The 22,805-nt window shown below is 40.6% G+C and overlaps 2 protein-coding genes across 2 annotated transcripts; one reads left to right on the forward strand and one right to left on the reverse strand.

Moving 5' to 3' along the window:
* Positions 1 to 7,398: 7,398 nt before the first annotated feature.
* On the reverse strand, positions 7,399 to 7,753 carry LOC121442089 (60S ribosomal protein L23-like). Its single transcript, XM_041643564.1, has one exon. The coding sequence runs from the start codon at positions 7,704 to 7,706 to the stop codon at positions 7,461 to 7,463; it is 246 nt and encodes an 81-aa protein (XP_041499498.1). The 5' UTR covers positions 7,707 to 7,753; the 3' UTR covers positions 7,399 to 7,460.
* A 5,053-nt stretch (positions 7,754 to 12,806) lies between these two features.
* On the forward strand, positions 12,807 to 21,941 carry LOC121442073 (intelectin-1a). Its single transcript, XM_041643539.1, has 7 exons — positions 12,807 to 12,853; positions 14,485 to 14,594; positions 15,723 to 15,970; positions 16,299 to 16,457; positions 16,798 to 16,918; positions 17,725 to 17,828; positions 21,789 to 21,941. Exons 1-7 carry the CDS (start codon positions 12,807 to 12,809, stop codon positions 21,939 to 21,941), a joined length of 942 nt encoding a protein of 313 aa, XP_041499473.1.
* The last annotated feature ends 864 nt before the right edge of the window (positions 21,942 to 22,805 follow it).

Below are 22,805 nucleotides of genomic sequence, written 5' to 3' on the forward strand. Positions count from 1 at the left end.
GATGAGCCATGTTGTAAAATTGCAGGCTTTTCCCGTGCAAAAAGGACAAGTTCTAGGAAAGCCTATGTCATGGAGCTAGGGAAGCACAGAGGGGACCCTCTAATCCAGAGAAGGCTGCCAGGAGGACCTCATTGAGAAGGTGATTTGGCTTGACTCCTGACCTACCCTAGAGAGACAACTGGCATATGCCATTATTCTCATGGCTTCCTGCTGGAGAAATGACTTAGTGTTTAAGGGCATGTACTGTTCTTCCAGAGAACTCAAGTTTGAGTCCTAGAAATCTTGTCAGGTGACTCATGGCCTATAACTCTAGTTCCATGGAATTCAATGCCTCTTACCTCTGTGGCATCAACTGGGTGTCAAGTATTCAACACACAAGCAGGGAGTAGACATTCCATATTCAAAGCATAACGTTTTGTTTCTCCACATCAAGAGTCAGAATTCAGTGCTACAGCTTCAAATGGGCCATATCCAGGCTATCTGCCAGTATTATGGATTGCCAGAAGGGTATGAGGAAGGATCATCCCTTTAGTTTGCCAGCATCTGTGTCTCGGCCTACCTTGAGACTAGGAAGCATGGGAAATATTTCTACAAAGGAGGAAAGGTGTAATACTTCCCCCGTGTCTGCATCCATTCTGTGTTTGGCCTTTTCCTTTCACTTCTCACAGCAACCCCTTCAGGTGGGTGTTGCAAGGAGAGAGCCACTTGTTTGTCCTGGCTGCCCAGCCAGCTTAGCCCAAAAGTAACAACACAAAAATTGTATGAATTAAATCACTGCTTGGCCCATTAGCTCTAGCCTCTTACTGCCTAACTCTCACATCTTGATTTAACCCATTTCTATTAAGCTGTGTATCACCATGAGGTCATTGCCTCCCAGCAAAGTCTCAGCACAATTATCTCCGGCATTGTCCATGGCGTCTCTCTCCCACTCGGCCCTTCTTTCCAGCATTCAGTTCTGTCTTCCCTGCCTACCTAAGCTCTGCCCTACTAACAGGCACAAAGAAGCTTCTTTATTCATTAACCAAAACAAGCAACACATAGAATGAAGGACCTTCTACACCATTTCCCCTTTTCTGTTTAAACAAACAGGAAGACTTTAACATTAACATAGTCAAAATAATATAACAAAGCAGTTATCAAGCAAGAATTACAGTTACAATATTTATATCTACTTTATCTTTTATCATAACTAAGGGAAACTATAACTACAAATTCTGCAACTCCATCAAAGACTCCAGAAGGATATATTACCTATGTAAACTGGAATTGTATTGTAAGCAACTTCCAAAACTCTCGAAATGACAGAGACATCTCACTGCCTGGACAGTTATCCAAAGTTCCTCTGTACCATTGTGGCATCCATCTTCAGCCTACAGGCCCATAGTATCCAGCCGACATTTCCATGAAGCAGGAAATTTCAAAGACAGTTCAATCACTTTCTTCTGTGTCCTGCAGAATATCTCCCAGACTCTTTCAATAAGCAGGAACGCTGGAGGACCTTCTCAACTGTAAGCAAGTTCAGCAATCATCTCTCTGTGAGTACGGCATGTCCAGGCAAGAGCAGTTTCTTTCCCAAATGGCTAACCAACTCCATAAAGAGACTCTTCAATGCCTGTCTTCCTCTTAAAGTAGATTGGTGCTGCCAGGAGCAGATGTGTCTCATTGTCATGAAAAGACTTAAATTTGCAAAATATTTAAATACCATATTCTTAAGGTCTCTGAAAGATTTGAAGAATACCTAACTAACTGAAATATATCTCTATACATCTAGAAAATCTAACTAACATGACTACAATCTTGACTATTACAGATGATTATCTATTAACCTATTTTCTTCATTATACATTACATTTTTAATGAACTACACAATAACAATATCTTAATCAAGATCAGAAATACATATACATATAACAAAATTGACCTTAAACTGGTATCAGTAAACCAAGATCCATACCAATGCAAATTATTCATATCTATATCATATCCCCCTTTAAATGTAAAAGAACATTTATAAACAATATTTGGGAATATGGGCGTAGTTTTGTCTATACTGCTTCCTACTGTTGGGGGCGCTGTTAATCAGGTCTTTCATGGTGTATCCTGTGTGCTAGGTTCACCTCAGTCAGCAGTTGGACGAAGTAATTTTTTTTTTTTTTTTGGTTTTTCGATACAGGGTTTCTCTGTGGCTTTGGAGCCTGGCCTGGAACTAGCTCTGTAGACCAGGCTGGTCTCGAACTCACAGAGATCCGCCTGCCTCTGCCTCCCGAGTGCTGGGATTAAAGGCGTGCGCCACTATCGCCCGGCCGAAGTAATTTTTTGAGTGTGTTCACAACAACCTTTCAGGAGGCCTTGGTCCATGAAACCATATTCACCCGGAAGCAATCCACAGGTTCTCATCTTCTGTGAAAACAAAAGAAGAACTTCTTTTCCCAAGCAGCATATCCTTAGACCCTTCTGAAGTCAAGATGCTTTTACAATATACATGTTGGTTTAGCTTAGCAGCCCATATAATGAAATGTCTCTCTACATTTGTCTTCACAAAAAAAAAAAATTCAAAGAAAGCACACTAATATACAGAATCCAGACTCTATGAATTTTTCATTTTTATGTGGCTTATTTTATTTACTCTCTTTGTCTATGACTACCTGTACTCTATCCCTTTAAACACTTTACCCTTTGTAAACTTTATTTTATGACTCTCTATACTCTTTTTCTTCTCTCTCCCAAGCCTATGTACATTTATCCAACACTGTGACCCATGGTGTAGGAGGTCCACCATGTGTAAATAAAGAAACTACTTTGGGCCTGTTAATAGGGCAGAACTTAGGTAGGCAGGGAAGACAGAACTGAATGCTAGAAAGAAGGGCAGAGTGTGAGAGAGAGACGCCATGAACCCACCACCAGAGTTAGATGTACTGAGAATTAGCTGATAGGTGTACTAAGTATTTATTTAGCTCTGACAGTAAGCACTATGTCTAGTGCTACAGGAAGTATACACTTAATTTGAACACTGGTCTTAGACCCAGATGTAGTCCTACTCTCTTTTGTTAGAACTTATGGAGCTATGTAAATTCACAAAATATTGGCTTAACAGATACAGTCTGATGAAAGTTTCATAGTAACTGCCGAAGGAGCTATGTAAACAATGCAACAGCCTTGTTATCATACTGAGATAAAACTATGTACAAGGATGAAACCACACCTAGGAGGAAGGACTCCATTCCACTGAGGGAAAGTTAAACAGCAGTGATACTCAGAGAACAGAGAAATGACACCAGGACAGAAGAGATGGAGCACCAGAGGAAGAGTGTACTGATCATGCATCGAATGTGTGGTCTGGGGACCACTGTAGCACTCTCAGAACTTAGCACAACTGGTGCCATGTTAGATGTACCAAGGCACCATTGTAACCTAAGAGCCCATCACATAGACTCCTACACCTGCCAAAATGAAAACAAAGTCATAATCATTATAGTTCCTAGTTCTGGGATAGTGCCTAAATATATTAACCTTGCCTTTTTACTTTTTGCTTATTGCTAATTGTTTTTAATAACTGACCTGTATCAATCAGGGTATGATTTTTGTGCATAAAATGTCAATAACAGAAAGGTTCGTGGCTACAAAATTTGGGCTACATGATTCCCTGGATAGTCTTCAGTCAGTGAAGAGAGACTTTCTGTTGGCTTTTTCCTCTTTTCTTTATCTAGGGTACAAGTCCATTACAGAAAACTGTACCCACATCACTCAGTTATGGAAGACATGATTCACATCATTTTAACCCAATCTGCATAGCCCTGTGGTCTTCCTGAAAAGCATGTATCAAAAAATACAAAGTTAGGAACACAAAGTTTGACATGATGTCATTATGCAGGTCAAATGGAGAAGGTTATGTTGAGCCTCTGTTCTGACAGAAAAGCAACCGGTCCTTTGTTTACACATTGGTTTTATTGTAACAAAGCAATTTGTAGGGCTGGAGAGATGGCTTAGAGGTTGAGAGCATTGACTGCTCTTACAGAGGTCCTGAGTTCAATTCCCAGCAACCACATGGTGGCTCACAACCATCTGTAAATGGGTCTGGTGCCCTCTTCTGGCCTGCAGGGATACACAGAGACAGAATATTGTATACATAATAAATAAATAAATCTTTAAAAAAAAAACCAAAGCAATTTATACACTTCAACATTTACAATGAGCATCTTTTTCCTTCCAGTAAAAACCAAAAAACTAAAAATAAAAACATTCAAAATAAAGTTGCAACAGAGAATGTCAACTCCAAATAAAACCCTGCAAGGTCTTCTGATTCTCCCATTGAGTGGCAGGACTCAGGTCATCATTAGGAGAGAATTTTATGTCGAAAGTATCATCTTAAACTGCAAGGATGTCCTTACCATCACAATTAAACATGCCAAAGAATGCCCACTTACTCTCACAGACACCTCAAACCCATTCTTGGTGACCTTATATACTCTCCTTTTTTTCTTTCTTTTTCTTTTTATTAAACAAGAAAAAGTAGACAGATACATGTTGGTAAATGCTAACTGTCTGTATTCACATAGAGACACAATGTAATCTCTGAGCCCAATATACAGAGAAAGAAAATAAAAGCTAGAATTCTATGCACTACACAGGGACCCAACACCCCACTGCCTCTAGCGGAGCCAAGGGGGCCAGAGGTCTTTTCTTTTTTCTCACAGAGCATGGTGGTGATGGTGATGAATCCACAGTTTGAGACAAGAAAGGGTAAAAATGAATTTAGAACAGAATAGTGTAGATTCTTTTCCTGTTATATTTTGCTCAGGTATTTTCCCCAAAATAAGTTGAGAGCCATGGTGTTGAGAAGAGAAACCTCAAAAACAGAACAATTGAGCAGAGAAGGTTTGTGGAGGAGAGGGTAATAACTACAATTTGTTCCCAGGGACTGGAGAAAATTAAAACAGAAAAAGAAAATAAAAAGGCGGGTTATAACTCATCGGTCTTCTGTGCTAGTCATCCTTGCCTTCATCGTCCTCTACTTCTTCCCCTTCATCATCATTTTTATCTTCTTCCCTTCATCCCCATCCCCTTCTTCATCAACATCTTCCAAGCCTTCCTCTTCATCATTGTTGTCTTCTTCATCATTCACATCAGGAACCAAATAGTACTGCAGTGGGTTTGTCCAAATATCGTCTCTGACGACCTCTCCTAACCTACCTGCCCTTGCATCAGAATGGTCAGGAAACCAAGTAAAGCAGCTCTTTAACTTCATGTTGCCTCTTTCTGATGGCTTTATTCTTTTTTATATTTATTGAGCTCTACATTTTTCTCTGCTCCCCACCCTGCCTCTCCCTTCCCCCTTTAGACTTCCCCCAAGGTCCCCATGCTTCCAAATTACTCAGGAGATCTTGTCTTTTTCTACTTTCTACTTCCCATGTAGATTATATCTATGTAAGTCTCTCTTAGTGTCCGCATTGGTTTCTAAGTTTTCTGCGATTGTGGTTTGTAGGCTGGCTTTCTTTGTTTTATGTATAAAAACCACCTATGAGTGAGTACATGTGATAATTGTCTTTCTGTTTCTGGGTTACTTCACTCAAAATAATGTTTTCTAGCTCCATCCATTTTCCTGAAAAATTTAAGCTGTCATTTTTGTTTTGTTTTGTTTTCTACTGTGTAGCACTGCATTGTATAAATGTACCACATTTTCCTTATCCATTCTTTGGTCGAGGAGCATTTAAGTTGTTTCCAGGTTCTGACTATGACAAACAAAGCTGCTATGAACATAGTTGAGCACATGTCCTTGTGGCATGATTGAGCATCCTTTGGATATATACCCAAAAGTGGTATTACTGTGTCTTGAGGAAGGTTGTTTCCTAATTTTCTGAGAAACTGCCACATTGACAGCCAAAGGCATTGTACCAGCTTGCATTCCCACCAGCAATGCAGAAGTGTTCCCTTTTCCCCACAACCTCTCGAGCATAAGTTGTCATCAGTGTGTTTGATCTTGGCCATTCTTATAGGTGTAAGATGAAAACTCAGATTTGTTTTGATTTGCATTTCTTTGATGACTAAGGACGTTGAACATTTCCTTAAGTGTCTTTCAGCCATTTTAGATTCCTCTGTTGAGAGTTCTCTGTTTATGTCTTTATTCCATTTTTTTATTGGATTATGTGTTGTTTTGGTGTCCAATTTCTTGAGTCCTTTGTATATTTTGGAGATCAGACCTCTGTCTGATGTGGGATTAATGAAGATATTTTCCCATTCTGTACACTGTCATTTTGTCTTGTTGACCATGTCCTTTGCTTTACAGAAGCTTTTCAATTTCAGGAGGTCCCACTTATTAATTGTTTCTTTCAGTGTCTGTGCTGCTGGGATTCTATTTAGGAAGTGGTTCCCTGTGCCAATACGTTCAAGTGTACTTCCCACTTTCTCTTCTATAAGGTTCAGTGTGGCTTGCTTTATGTTGAGGTCTTTGATCCATTTGGACTTGAGTTTTGTGCATGGTGATAGATATAGGTATATTTTCATTTTTCTACATGTTGATATCCAGTTATGCCAGCACTACTTGTTAAATATGCTTTCATTTTCCATTTTATATTTTTTTGCTTCTTTATCAAAGATCAGGTGTTCAAAGATGTGTGGCTTGATATCTGGGTCTTCAATTTGGTTACATTAGTCCTCCTGTCTGTTCTTATGCGAACACTAGGCTGTTTTCAGTACTGTAGCTCTGTAGTAGAGTTTGAAGTCAGGGATTGTGATGCCTCCAGAAGTTCTTTTATTGTACAGGATTGTTTTGACTATCCTGGGTTTTTGCTTTTCCATATGAAGTTGAGTACCATTCTTTCGAGGACTTTGAAGAATTTTGCTAGGATTTTTTTTGGGGGGGGACTCAAGAGACAAAGAATTTATTTCACACACACACACATTTCTGCTTGCATGTTCACCTGCACACCATGTGTGTGTCTAGTACCAGAAGGGGCCTGAAAAAGTTAATGGCTTTTTTCTTAATTGGAGTTACAGCTACCATGTGGGTGCTGAGACTGGAACCCGTGTCCTCTGGAAGAAGGGCCAGTGCTCTTTACAGCTGATCCATCTTCAAGCCTCTAAAGATAATCCTCACAAAAGTTAGATAGAAAGTGAAGATCCCGTCATGTGTTGGTGGCATAAGCCTTTAATCCCAGCACTCAGAAGGCAGAGGCAGGCGGATCTTTGTGAGTTCGAGGCCAGCCTGGGCTACAAGAGCTAGTTCCAGGACAGGCTCCAAAGCTACAGAGAAACCCTGCCTTGAAAAACAAAACAAAACAAACAAATAAAAAAAATAAAGTACAGAGAAACCCTGTCTCGAAAAACCAAAAAATAAAAAAATAATAATAAAGTGAAGGTCACACACAGAGTTGGCATTCAGCAGTTTCCATCTACAAAGCTGGCATTGGTGAAGGTGTCAAGAAAGTCTTTTAATGAATCTATTTTACAAATGCACTGGAGAGTCACGCAATGCTGCCTGCATTCGATGCAATCCTGGGCCACAAGTCTGAACACTCCTTTGCAACTGGACCCGTGATAGCAGAACCTTTCATCTCGCCTTTATTGTTTACTATGACCCCTGCATTGTCTTCAAAATAGAGAAACACCCCATCTTTTCTTCGATATAACTTTCGTTGTCGAATTACAACGGCTGGATGGACCTTTTTTCTCAGCTCTGGTTTGCCTTTCTTAATCGTGGCCATCACCATGTCGCCCACACCAGCAGCAGGAAGTCTGTTCAGTCGTCCCTTGATTCCCTTCACAGAGATGATATACAAATTTTTGGCTCCTCACTTCGACATCTTGAATGCCCGGAAAGAGTCAAAATGGAAGTAATTACAAGGGACACTGGGATATGAACTCTTTTGCTAGGATTTTGATGGACATTGCGTTGAATCTGTAGATTGCTTTTGGTAAGATTGCCATTTTTGCTATGTTAATTATGCCTACCCTAGAGCATGGGAGATCTTTCTACTTTCTGGTGTCTTCTTCAATTTATTTCTTCAAAGATTTAAAGTTTTGTCATACAAGTCTTCTATTTGTTTGGTTAGATTTACTCCAAGATATTTTATGCTATTTGTGGCTATTGTGAAGGGTGTTGATGCACTGATTTCTTGCCCAGATCTTTTATCATCTGTGTACAAGAGAGCTACTAATTTTTTTTTTAAGTTAATCTTGTATCCTGCTACATTGCTGAAAGTGTTTATGAGTTGTAGCAGTTTCTTGGTAGAATTTTTGGGATCACTTATGTAAAGTATCATATCATCAGCAAGCAATGAGAGTTTGACTTCTTCTTTTCCAATTCGTATCCCCTTGATCTCCTTTTGGTGTCTTATTATTCTATCTAGGACCTCAAGAACTATATTGAATAGATATTGGGAGTGTGGACAACCTTCTCTTGTTCCTGATTTCAGTGGAATCACTTGAAGTTTCTCTCTATTTAGTTTGATGTTGGCTATTGGCTTGCTGTATATTGCCTTAATTATGTTTAGGTATGTTCCTTGTATCCCTGCTCTCTCCAAGACCTTTATCATGAAGGGATGTTGTATTTTGTCAAAAGCTTTTTCAGCATCTAATGAGATGATCATGTGGTTTTTATTTTTCAGTTTGTTTATATGGTGGATTATATTGACAGATTTTTGTATGTTGAACCATACCTGTATCTGTGGGATGAAGCCAACTTGTTCATGGTGGATAATGGTACTTATGTGTTCTTGGATCCAATTTGCAGTATTTTATTTAGTATTTCTGCTTCAATGTTCATAAATGAGATTGGTCTGTAATTCTCTTAGTAATGTCTTTCTGTGTTTGGGTATCAGGGTAATTGTAGCCTCATAAAGAGTTTGGCAATGTTCCTTCTGTTTCTATTGTGTAGAACAATTTGAGGAGTATTGGTACTAGTTCTTTGAAAATCTTGTAGAATTCTGAGCTGAAACCATCTGGTCCTGAGCTTTTTAGATTTATATTTTTTAATTTTTATTGAGAATAATAGATTATTCTCTTATATAATACAATCACAACCATGGTTTTCCCTACCTCAACTCCTCCCACCTCTCCCCACTTCCATACTCCCCCAAATCCACACACACCCCATTTCTTCTTCAGAAAAGAGCAGACATCCAAAAGATGGCAGACAAACAAGAGGAGATACAATAAGACAAGGCAAAGCCCTTCTATTGAGCCTGGACAAGAGAACCCAATAAGAATCCCAAGAATTGGCAAAAAAAAATCAGAGACACCCCCTACTCCCACTGTAAGGAGTCCCACAAAAACACCAAGCTAACAGCCATCGCACATACACAGAGGACCTGGTGCAGAACCATGTAGGTCCCATGCTTGCACATTTTAAAGCTACTTGGAGGTGGCATTTCTATTAGTCACCACTGAATACACCAAGACCTGAACACAAATGTCAATGACTGTGGGGTTCGGATGAGGCCATGTGAAGAACAGATATAATAGCCGTGGGAGCTAGATGCTGGTCATTAGGAAGGTGGTATCCTTTAAATGGCCTAGATTTTCTTAGACTCTTAAATATCTAAAAAGATGTAGGCTGTTCTGTAATTTATGTACCAGTAAGGATGAGATGAATTATGACATCAAAGAGGTCCAAAATAGAAAAAGAGCAGGCCTCCCAATGATATCAACTGAATACAGAATAATAAGAAGGGAATGAAAGAGGGCGATCTGGGGGAGAAGGGGAGGGGGTGTGGAGAGTGTAGGTTGAGAGCAGTGGAGGAGTGGAGACTACTGTTGGAATGTATGGTGTGAGAGAAGAATTTTTAAAAAATATATCTAGAGGTGACGATGTCAGAGGAGCAGAAGGTGGCAATTGAGCTTCGGGAGTTTGGCTCACCACCATGCAAGAACATGATGGGTAAATCTTGGATAGGAAAGACTCCAAGGGCTTCAGCTTCAGAATGTCTGTTGCCACTGCTGTGCCTGTACATGTTTGCTGCTGCCATTTTTCTCTGGTATCTGGCCTGGTGTGAATGGGTGTGTGGGGGGAGGATTCCCACTGCCTTTAAGGTAGTGTGATTATTTCGTGGAAATATCCTATTCTACTGGACATTTTTACCTGTGGATTATTATAAAGATGATTTCTTCTTCAGCTGTACCGTTTAATTGGAGTAATGATTCTATACAACATTAGTGTTAGTTTAAATAGAAATTTGATGATTGAGGGTTTTTAACAAATATATTATGATTATGATAGAGGTTAGTTTGGTGAGAAAATTAGTATAAGTAAAAGTAGGATATAGTGTTATCCCCACCCCTGGTAAAGTAGGGGCTGCAAAGGATAGAAAACAGGAACACGGAAGTGTAGCCATATAGACTATGGTTTAGGTTAATTATTAGGAAAACAATGGAATCCCATGAGTTAGTTCAAGAGCTTTTTGATATTAGGAAATGTGTTCACAGGTTTCAGTATGAATCAGAGCTAAAACAAAGCTTTAAACACTTGATTTCTTGTGACTAGAAAACAAAGAAATGGATGGTAAATTAAGATAATTGTACAGTACTCTAAAATATGAAAAGTAAAACAAATAACCTGTTTTTTGGTCAATTATAAAAACTACTGCCCTTGTAAATGGTTGTAAATGAAAAGCTCCTGGTCAATGAAAAGCCTAAAAGGTAAATGTTTAAGTGTGGGTTTCTCAGAAAATTCATAAAGATACAGTTAAAAAAATGTATTGGGATCGACTTATCCCAGAAAAATATATTTTTATGATGAAAATGAAGTAACTCTGTAACTTTAGGTTATGCAGAAAATCCTCTTTGTGATGAACTTGGTGTGGGGAATATTTTTTTTTTGGTTTTTCAAGACAGGGTTTCTCTGTGGTTTTGGAGCCTGTCCTGGAGCTAGCTCTTGTAGACCAGGCTGGTCTCGAACTACAGAGATCCGCCTGCCTCAGCCTCCCGAGTGCTGGGATTAAAGGCGTGCGCCACCACTGCCCGGCTCAGGGAATATTTTTTAAAGTGTTTAAAAAATAAAGAAAGAGAAGATAAAAAGATGATAGAGAGACCCTGGAGGATGTGTGTGTGTGTGTGTGTGTGTGTGTGTGTGTGTGTGTGTGTTTGTGTGTACATAGTTCCCTTTTTCGCCAGCCCCAGAATTAAGTTTTATTCCCTCAGATAGAAAGGTCAGTTGAGTGATTGGTCAGAGACTCTGGTTCCCCTTCAAATCCTGAGCTGTAGAAGGCTGGTCCTCACAACAGCCATCTAGGAACCAATGAAATAAAATACAGACAAGTGGCTTCCAAGTCATTATGTAGACAAAGATGGCCTTGTATTTATTCATTAAAAGACATATAGAGTTTCTTTGTGCATGAACAGTTCTTTTGCTTTGCTTTGTTTTGTTTTGTTTCACAGCATCTTATATACCACAGGCTATCCTCCAACCTGGCTATGTAGCAGAGGATAACCCCAAACTTCTGATCCTCCTACTCCCACTTCCCAAGGGTAGCAATTTCAGCATGCCCCACCATACCTAGTTTACGTGACGCTAGGATTGAACCTATAGCTCATGTATACAAGACAAACATTCTACCAGCTGAGCTACATGTCTCTGTTTTATTCTATTCTTTCAATAATTCTGAATTATATTGTATAAATCAGTCCTTCAAACACACAAAGATACAAAATAAAAGCTTAACCAAAGGCTGACTCCCAAAGGATTGCAATATTATCAGTATTATAATAAAGCTTTGTATATAAGACTGAGGATGCTTCATTGCTGAGGAAAAGGTAATTCACTCCATTATAGCCCAAAGTGGAATCTGAGAACTGGAGAAAAACAAAAGGTAGGGATAGAGGAAGCTTGTACATATCAGAGGGGATTTCTATGACTTAATCCCAAATTCAATTTATTAGATAATTTCACTAGTATGTGGTAACTATGAGAAAATCAAGGACAAAATAGCAAGAGCTATATGGAACTCAATTCATGCAGAGTAAAAGTTTACATTTACTCTTAAATGATCATTTAATATTTTGTTGTTAAACTTTCCTTTTTATAGTCGGGTTTGATGGTATGTGTCTCTAATCTCAGCATTTGGGAGGTAGGATGAAGAGATCAGGAGTTCAAGGACATCTTCGCCTAAACAGTGAGTTTGAGGCCAGCCTGGGCTACATGAAATTTACTCTTGTATATATTGAAACTCCCCCCCCCCAAAAAAAGTTTTCTTCTCCTATAAAATGAGGATAATTATAAATATTTGGAGTTTTTAAGTATTATGTTGCAAGAAAGACTCAAACAAGAAAATCCAAATGGATGTCAAATATTGCAAGTCTCATCTATTTCCTCTTTGAAAATACACAGATCGATGAAATTATCAAACCTAGTAATAGTACTAGGGTATGACAGTTAATGTTTGTCTTTTCTTGAGCCTTTTAATCCCATGAGTCAACACTGTACAAAGAACTTTCCTGCAATAAAAAAAAAAGTTGATCGTACAGCGGCATCCTGACAGAAAAGGCAAAGTCTGGGCTATTCCCACCAGGCTCTTCCCATAAAAGGACAAGAGTCTCACCTGGACCACACTAGAGACTCTGCAGAGAGAGAGGGGCTCATCTCCACTCAGCGGGCAACTCTGAGTGTCTGGCCAGGTACAGAGGGGTAGGGAGTTGCTATCGCTGAAAGAAGGAAAGGGACTCCGGTTCAGGTCTGTTTTAGGGCCCAGAGATACAGGGAGTTTAAAGGAAAGGAAGGAGCATTTAAGTGGAACAAGATAGGAACTAAGACAGGGATGGGGGGAAAGATGGTCTGGATAGAGAGTGACCTTCTTCTTGCTTTTCTCTAGATGACCATGATGAAACTCGGCTTCCTGCTGTTTATCGTCGTTGTCACCAGAGGGTACCCTGGTGAGTCTTGATACAGGACCCCAGATTCCTCTGATCACCTCTAGCTTTAAAGAGAGTCATCTCTAGAGTGGGTTACTTCCAGGAACTTGGTCTCTGAGGGCCAAAGATCATGCCTTTCTTGATGTTGTCTGTTTTGTTTTTTTAAAAAATATTTATTTATTTATTATGTATACAATATTCTGTCTGTGTGTATGTCTGCAGGCCAGAAGAGGGCACCAGACCTCATTACAGATGGTTGTGAGACACCATGTGGTTGCTGGGAATTGAACTCAGAACCTTTGGAAGAGCGGGCAATGCTCTTAACCACTGAGCAATCTCTCCAGCCCGATGTTGTCTGTTTATGCTTTTGGAGAAAGGGTTTCTCTGTGTAGCCTGGCTGTCCTGGAACTTGATCTGTAGACCACGCTGGCTTCAACTCAGAGATCTCCCTGCCTCTGCCTCTGGAGTGCTGGGATTAAACGCATGGGTCACCACAGCTCGGCAGATGATGCCTTTTTAAGAAATAATAATAATAATTTTGACTCTGGAGTTCTGAGATTAAAGGCATGGGTCACCACAGCTCAGTTAATCATGCCTTTTTAAAAAATAACAATAATCTTGAAATTAAATAAGATGGCATTATTTTTCCCATTCCTTTTTCTTCTTCCAACATTTCACAATTGTAACGCCCACCTCAGTACAAAAAAAAAAAAGGCCTCTTTATGTTTAATTGTGGATATATACTCTTTCCCAAACATGTAAATACAATCTAGTCAATCGCCCATATTGATGATGCCTTTATAATGCAAGCTGGGAGCTGATTGCCTCGTGAAAGAATTGGGCAGTGGCAGTGAGAGTTGGGATATGCGCTGGTCCAGATCCTGTACTTGTGTGTAGCTCTAGGGGAACTTCTGCAAGAACTGGGTCCCATCCTAGCCACTCATATGCTTAGGGCCTTGGCCTTGGGATTTCATTGCCAAGTGAATGATCTGCGTTGTGCCCAGAGAATGTTTACTTCAATTCCGCTCTCTACAAGAACCCAAAATTATTTTAAATGTGTAATTCCTCTTCTCTGTGTTTTCAGTAATTTTAAGGAAAAGGCAAGTCCCTAAATGCCATTTTATTTGATCTTTGCAAGATAATCTTTTTTCAGCTTGAATTGCACCATAGGGAACTGAGGCACAGACACAGTAAGTATAACCCAAAAATACTTGACTTGTACCCATGGAGCTACTAACACATAGGTAGAACTGACCCCAAAGTTCTCTTTTGTTTCTATCCTTCTAGGTTCTCAGGTTTGCAGAGTTGATGCTAATTTGCAAGGGTTTTTATTCCATGCTATCTTGGTCACCCTCTGCACTGCGGCCCTCACTACCCATGCTTTGGGCACATTAGGCTCCCTGCATTTCTTCTACCTGCAAAGCTGGGCTTCACTTTATTCTTCTTTTTCAGGACATTGGGCACAAAGTTCTCCATGTCTTCAAATCTCTTATCTTTATTCCTAGTTACAAATAATGTTGAAAAAAAATGAAATAAAAATAAACAAATAATGTTGATTCTCAGAGGGAGGCTTTGAGAAGTCATGGAATGAGTTTAGGATGAATGACAGGGGAGGCTGGGTGTCCCATGGGAGTGAAACTCTGCATCTTCTCTTCTTAAAGAGAACCCGGACACCAACAGCGGGGCCAATCCTGTGTCTTCCTCTCTGTTCAGAAGCTGCAAGGAAATCAAGCAGGAGGTCACTAGGGCACGAGGTGAGTGATGAACATTTAAAGAGTGCACTGTGATCCTAACACTTGGGAGACTACGCCAGAGGATTGAAAGCTCCAAGCCAGCCAGGGGAGACCCTGTCTCAGAAATGCAGACACATAACCCAGCTAGGAAATCAGGTTTTGTCCCATGAAAAAGCTTTTCTTTTTTGATATAGAAAATGTGATAGAGCTGGGCGGTGATGTCACAGAGAGATCCCATCTCAAGGGGAAAAAAGAAAAGAAAATTTCATAGAATGTACATAATGGATAAAAATTGTACTTAATTAATATTAAGGAGTTTTAGTCAAGAGCAACTTTCAAAATGGTAGGGATGACCACTATCCATATCCAGAAAGTTTTCATTCCTTAAAAAAAATCTGTAGCCACAAAATAATAAATTCCTGTATTCCCTGTGAGCTGCTCTGTTTCCTACGTCTATGAATCTGACATTCTTGTTACATCGTCTGAGTAATCTGCCTTATTTCTTTAACATGCTTCACAGCTCATATGTGCTGTAGGAGAGTTCATTTATTTTTAAAAGATTGATTATTATTAGTGTGTATAGATACACCTGTCTGTATGGGAAAATGTGTGCATGTGTGTGCAGGTATATTCAGAGTCCCGAACAAGCCATCCATCCACTCTGGACCTGGAGTGACAGGCACTTGTACACTGCCAGGTGTTAGTGCTGGGAGCCTGACTCAAGTCCTCTGCTAGAGCAGTATTTGCTCTTAACCATGGAGTCGTTTCTCCAGCCCACTTCGCTCTTTTTGATGAATTCTTTCAGTTCTTGTGGCCAGAGCTGTAACAAACATGAATGTCCATATCTGAGTCCCTGTTCCCAGTTCTGTGGACATCTACCGACTTACCGAGTGGAGTTGCCAAGTCCTTGAAAATACTGTGTTCAACTTTAGGAAAGAAACATCACTAACAGCTTGGGTAATTCCATCTTAAACCTCAGTCACAAAAGCATGGCGTTCTGAACTCAGGCCCAATCTCAGGGACACCTGTGGTGGGACACTCAGGGTATGAGGCATTAACCATGTTTGTGGTCCCTAGAGGCATTGTGTTTCCGGAGCAGAGATGGACAATGAGCCTGCACACAGGACTGTGGACTGCTTCTCTCTACAGATGGCCTCTACTTCCTCCGCACAAAGAATGGTGTCATCTACCAGACCTTCTGTGACATGACCACTGCTGGTGGTGGATGGACCCTGGTGGCCAGTGTGCACGAGAACAACATGCGTGGGAAGTGCACGGTGGGCGATCGCTGGTCCAGTCAGCAAGGCAGCAGAGCAGACTACCCAGAGGGGGATGGCAACTGGGCCAACTACAACACCTTTGGGACTGCAGAGGGGGCCACAAGTGATGACTACAAGGTAGGTACACTCTATAGTCACTTGGGAAAGCGTGAGGATGTGAGTGTAGCTCAAGGATGTCATGGAGAGGGTAGGAAGGTTGTCCTTCAACACAGGCGAAGAAGTGAAAAGTGCTTACCTTGAATCTCAGCATCCTTCCAAGTAGGGTTTTCAGTAAGTAGGAGGTGGAAGTGGGACCATTGTCCTTGGAAATAAGGACATCTGAACATGGCTGACCCTCTGTCCACCTGGAGCCCAGAGATACCAGCTGTGCTGGACACTGTGCATGAGGCTCTTCTGCTTAGCGATATCTTCTGTCTGGTCAGGCTCAGTGTTGGTTGCTTTCCAGAACCCTGGCTACTTCGACATCCAGGCTGAGAACCTGGGCATCTGGCATGTGCCCAATAATAGCCCTCTGGAAAATTGGAGGAACAGCTCCCTGTTGCGGTACCGCACTTTTACTGGTTCCCTTCAGCTCCTGGGCCATAACCTGTTTGGCCTATACCAGGTACTGGAGACTACTGGGTGTGGAGAGAGAGGCAGGTGTTTAAGGTTGGATGGGTTGTATTACGTCTTTCCCTAATTCTAAGTGTATTGAGCCAAGGAAGACAAGGGATAGATGTATGTAGAAAAAAGGAGAGAGAAGGGAGGGGAGGGGAGAGAATGGGAGAGGAGATGTCTGAGATGTCAGAGAGACACAGACAAAGGAAAGGATTCTTTCTTATGTGACTGGTTTGGAAACAATCTCACTTACTGGACACATGCAGGGCTTCTCTGTCCAGGGCAGTGTTTCTGGGATTGCCAGTGCTGCCATCCTCATGCAGTGACTCCTTTTTTTTTCCTTGTAGATGTACCCGGTGAAATATGGAATAGGGAAGTGTTGGACTGACAATGGCCCAGCATTACCTGTGCGCTATGACTTTGGTGATGCACAGAAGACAGCATCTTATTACTCCCCCAGTGGCCAGAGTGAGTCTCTAATGCACCTCTGAACCCTCTGCAGAAGAAGTGATAAACTCAGTTATAAGAAGCAGCAGCCATTTACCATCCACCACAGCCTGCTTCTCTTCTGTGAATGCTTCTGTTTTGTGTTACTTCACTCAATTGATTTCCCTTGGCTTCTCAACTATCACTAACTCGTTTTTCAGCTTAGGAGACTGCAGCACTGAAGTCCAAGAACTTGTCAGCGAGCACAGGGCATAAACAGGAGAGTCGGCATTTGCACCAGGGATGAATGGTTCCAAAATCTACTCTTTGCAACATCGTTATCAGTCAAAAGTTTTTTAGGAACAAACCAGTTTCCGTGTGTACAAAGCTGAACAACAGGAAAATATGGTTTTCTTTCAGTTGTGAGGGATATGTGCCATGTTGTTTGATAGAACAGCAAATGCGGCATATACTCTTTATAAATGCTAAGCTTGTGCTGTATAATTCAATGTTCTTCTTATTTATACTTGGGATGTAACGATTAAAGAAAAGTTAGCAAGGTAAATACGAACAGAACCAGAATGAATGCACTTGCTAACTGCTGTGACAAGCCCTGGGAGATATTCAGTAGACACCTTGCCATATCAGAAATTTCTCCATCCAAGCTCTGACAGATGGGAACCTTTTAACAAGGACCAACTCCTGGGGTCTGTGGATGAGAATAGATGTAATTCCCCCAAGGGTCTGATATTTCAGACTGTGTATCCTGAACCTTTAACACCAAATTTCAGGCTGACAACTATTTCTAGCATTTTCCTTGAATGTTGTTTTCTGTCTCTTGTTTTCAGAGGAATTCACTGCAGGATACATCCAATTCAGAGTGTTTAATTACGAAAGAGCAGCCAACGCCTTGTGTGCTGGGATGAAAGTCACTGGATGTAACACTGAGCATGTGAGTCTGTGTAGTGACCAAAGAGGTTCATGAATAAGACTGAGGTAGCAAGTGTGTATCTGTGTTTATTGAATATAGGAGACTGCCATGCTAGTGTGTGTACATGTATGAGAGTGTGACCTTTCCCTATACCTTGCTACGTCTCAGGGATCAGAAGTTCTATCTAGATACAGAAATCCTGAGTTGTTGAAAACCATGGTCAACATTACAAACTTCTAATGCACTGTTGCTGTTTGCTTAGCTTTTAGGATAAAGCACTTAGTCACCAGGAATGAGGGTGACACTTGTATTCAGGAAGTTGTGTGCAAGTCATTGGGGGCTGAGATTTTAGAGAGTCACCGGGTATTGTCATTCACCACCTGGGATTTAGCTTTCAGAGTGAAAAAATAATTCTTTCTATCTGCTTCCAAGGTTTGTACAGGTGTTCATTGTGTCAAGGGGTTACTATGAGAGTCCTGGACATCTGGTAGACCTCTCAGGTGATTCTCTTCCATATCACAGGGAATTTCTCTTGTTGGATGTTGGCTTATCAACTAAGTGCCAAGGCAGGTGGACTCTTCTCCAACTGCAAATTGATGTCCCACTGAGCCTGGGATCATTAGACTCAAATTGTTTTGTTTTGCTCTTTTGATACTTTTTCAAAAAGGTTGAGAACAGAGTCATTTTATTGCCAGACTGGAGTCTGTAACAAGTTAGCATGTTCTGGAAAGCATGGTAACGCATATATTCAATCCCAGCACTTGGGTGGTGAGTTTGAGGCCATCCTGGTCTAAATAGTGAGTTCCAGATCAATTGGAGTTACATAGTAAGTCCCTGTTTCAAAAAAAAATAGCATTTTTTTGGGGATTCAGACATCTGTAAAAATAACAGTCTGAGAAAAGGGTCATCAGCTCCTGGCAAATGATTCTGAGGATTTCAGTGTCTACTTATTTCTCAGTCAGTAGCTTACCCTCACCTGGTCATGATGAGGCAGCTCTGCTATCAAGGAGGACCTTGGGACTGCGAAGTGAAATGATTAAATAGGGAGAATATCTGGTGTTGAAGGAGTACCAAGCTATCTTCAATTTTGTTAAGTAATATGGATGTGGAATACAGGAAGTGCTAATTTTGGAAATGTTAACATGGACTAGATCAGGAAACAATTTTTACATCAGACCAGTGGTCTTCTGACTGTATAAGTGATGAACACCACTGCAGTGTTTTAACAGGCAGATGCGATTAATGTGAGCGTTCTTTATCTTTCAAAGATGACACTGGAAACCTAGAGATGACCGATTCTAATGCAGGAAAAACTAACCATAAGGAAATAAATATTGGCTTCAAAGGTTCAAATTAGAGTCTGATGTGATGAAAATTAGGGGGGGTGGGAATAAATCAGTTCCAAAGAATTTAAATTTATTAATAGTTGAACACAGATAATGGGAAGTGAAGACACTTATAATGAGTATTTTTCTGTTCCATCAGCCAACTCTCAAATGATAACACAGAGAGTTCTTATTAATTATGAAAGCGTGGCCTTAATTTAGGCTTGTTTCTAACTAGCTCTTATAACTTAAATTAACCCATATTTTTTAACCATGTTCTTGCTTGTTACCTCATCTCCATTATGCCTATCCTGCTTCTTCCACCTCTAGCTGGTAACTGCCTTTCTTCTTCCCAGAACTCCCCCTGTCCAGAATTCCCACCTATACCTTCTGCCTAGACATTGCCCATTTAGTTTTTTATTAAACCAATCACAGCAACACATCTTCACACAGTGAAAAGGAACATTTCACAGCAGACATTTTGAATAATTTCATGGTTTTCATTTGAGTAGGTGCATATCAAATAGTAAACCAAGATGTCTAAATGCTGAATATGTTTGGGATCAAGGGTGGATATATACTTATATGATGCTGGATTTTTAAAAACATTTGTTTCATTTTGCTTGTATGTGTGCGCATGTGTATTCAAGTGATCACAGCAGTCAAAAGGGGACATTGGATCCCTGGAAATCAGGATTGGGTACTGGAAAATTGGGATTGGGGGAATCTTTTGATTAGATACTGGGATCTGATATGGATGCCAGGATCTGAACTTTGGTTCTCTGATAGAATAGTTAGATGTCTTAACCTGGGGTTATCTCTCCAGCCTTCATGTTACTAGCTTGTTTGGAAGAGGTTTTATTTTGTCTTGTTTCAGATGTATTTATTTAATTTGATGTGTATGAGTGTTTTGTCTACATGAATGTTTATATATTGCTTGAGTTCTTGGTGCCCTTGAGCCAGGAAAGGGCATTCTATGCCCTGGAACTGGAATTGCAACAATTGTGAGCCCCATATGGATGGGTTCTGGAACACAAGCCTGGTCCTTTGTTAAAACAGTAAGTACTCTTAACCACAGAGCTATCTCTCTAGCCCCAGTGTTACATGGTTTGATCAGTGATGGGCTTTGAATATGATGGGGGTCCCAAAGGATTTGTATTCCCTACTAACATCATAGTCATTCTAGCTTCTGTAAGTACAGCCTATGGTGTCCACGATGACAAACTTGTCAATGAACTAATCCCCATTTGTAAGTTATATGTAAGTAACTGGGTTGTTGCTGTTTTGTTTTATTTTGTTGTTGCCGTGTGGTGTGTATGTAAAGGCCCTAAGAGTGATTATAAGTGGCAGTCCAGTTTTTAAGTCTTAAATTTAAGAAATATTTAGATTAGAGCTATGGATTTAGGCCATAAGTGAATTGATCATAACTAACACTAAAAGGGTAACACAAAGTACAAGAGAGTTGTAATGTGTCCCCTCTGGGAAGTAGCACTTCAGGGATTCATGAATGAACTCTATCCAGGAAACCTGAGGGCAAAGATTTAGAGAAGTTGAAGGAAAGGTGGGAAGAGACAGTGGTGCCACTAAAGTCAATGGAAGGGGCCTTTATGGATCAAACAGGATGATACTACCAATGGAGAGTCTGAGGAGGGAAAAAGAATAACACTGAAGTTGGTTGTTCAGTTGTCTCTCGGCTCCTCAGCTTTGTTAGTTTTTTGCCACAGTGATAAATACATAAGAGAAATTAAATATAGAAAGAAGGGTGTGCTAGCTAGTTTTATGACAACTTGACACAAGCTATAGTCATCTGAGATGAGGGAACCTCAACTGAGAAAATGCCTCCATAAGATCAGGCTGTAGGCAAGACTATGGAGCATTTTCTTAATTGCTGATTGATGAAGAAGGGTCCCGCCCATTGTGGGTGGTGCCACCCCCAGCTGATGATCCTGAGTTCTGTAAAACAGTCTGAACAAACCATGAGGAGCAAGACAGAAAGTTGTACTTCTCCATGTGCTCAGTATCCATTCTGGCATCCAGGTTCCAACACGGTTTGAATTCTTGCCCTGACTTCCTTCCGTGATGAACAGTGATGTGAATGTATAAGCCAAATAAAGCTTTTTTTCCCCAAGTTGCTTTAATCATGATGCTCCATCACAGCAATAAACACAGTAAACCTGATTAATAAAGGCTTTATTAATTTCATGGTTTCCGAGATTTTAACCCATTGTCATTTGGCTCTATTGCTTTTAAATCCATAGTGGTGCAGGAATATTATGCAGGAAAAATATATCAGAACAATTTGGCTCACTGCATAGCAACAAGGAGCCAAGAAAGACCAGGAAAGACCAGGGCAAAATACCCTTCAAAACATGCCACTGACACCTTCAGTGATCTATTTCCTCTAACCAAATACCCCACTCCGATCCCTAGTTTCACCACCTCCCAATAGTCAGTTCCAAATTGTGAATCCATCAATGAGTAGCCAATTGATCAAAGCAGAGTTGTCATATTCAAGCCTTCCCGAAAGTCCTGCCTCTGAATGTTACTTACACTGGAGAAGAGATCTTGGGGGCATAACACCTTTGGGAGGGCACTTTATATCCAAACCATAACACCATCTGAACTCTCATTGCTACTTTCTTCCCCTGTTTTTCAGCACTGCATTGGTGGAGGAGGATTCTTCCCAGAAGGCAACCCCGTGCAGTGTGGCGACTTCTCTTCATTTGATGGGAATGGATATGGAACTCACAGTGGGTTCAGCAATAGCCGGGAGATAACTGAAGCAGCTGTACTTCTGTTCTATCGTTGAGAACTTTGTGGTGTGGGATCCAGACTTCTCTAGTCTGTGAATTCACATGTGCTGGGAAAAACTTACCTAGTAACTAGAATGCTAATGACACAGGAAAGAGAATAAACAATGTTCATTGCAGGCTTAGGTGTCTTCATAATTTTTTTTTTGTGCAAGGGTGGGTGGTTTCAAAAGGGTTTCTGCTGCCCTGTATGATTCTCTTGGGATATCAGGACTGTGTGTGTGTGTGTGTGTGTGTGTGTGTGTGTGTGTGTGTATGCATTTCAGTATCTGTTTCACTCTGTGGGTGGGGGTCACACAAGCTGTTATGTCATGGAGGCCAGAGGACAATTTTATAACTCAGGTTTCTCCTTCTACCCTGTGGATCTTGAGAATCAAACTCAAGTCACTGGACTCACTTGCAAGCACCCCTACCAGATGAGCCATCTTACTGGCCCTACATGATTAGGGCAAAGAAGGAGGCCAAGATAGAAGAGAAAATTCAGGAAAGAACAACTATCAAAAATCGGGTTATTACGAATAGAAAAGGAAACAAGAGTAAATGAAAACAAGTAGAGAGACCACTAGCAATTTGTCATCCAGGATGTAAAAAATCTAGTTCAAACAAGATAAATACTCTTCCCTGTCCCAACATTCTTTTTAATATGTACTAAACATATTAATATGTTTTGCCTACATGTATACATGTACCATGTGTGTGCAGTGCCCAAGGAGGCCAGAAGAGGGCATCAAATCCCATGGAACTGGAGTTATAGATAGTTGTGAGCTATGAGGGTGCTGGGAACCAAACCTATGTTTTCTGCAAGAGCAGTTTAAGATCAATTTCATACACATAAGACTCCATCAAAAAAAAAAGAAGAAGAG

The sequence above is a fragment of the Microtus oregoni genome, unplaced genomic scaffold (assembly GCF_018167655.1).
Source record: "Microtus oregoni isolate MIOR12 unplaced genomic scaffold, Mior012 000086F_ref0000336, whole genome shotgun sequence".
Classification (NCBI taxonomy): domain Eukaryota; kingdom Metazoa; phylum Chordata; class Mammalia; order Rodentia; family Cricetidae; genus Microtus; species Microtus oregoni.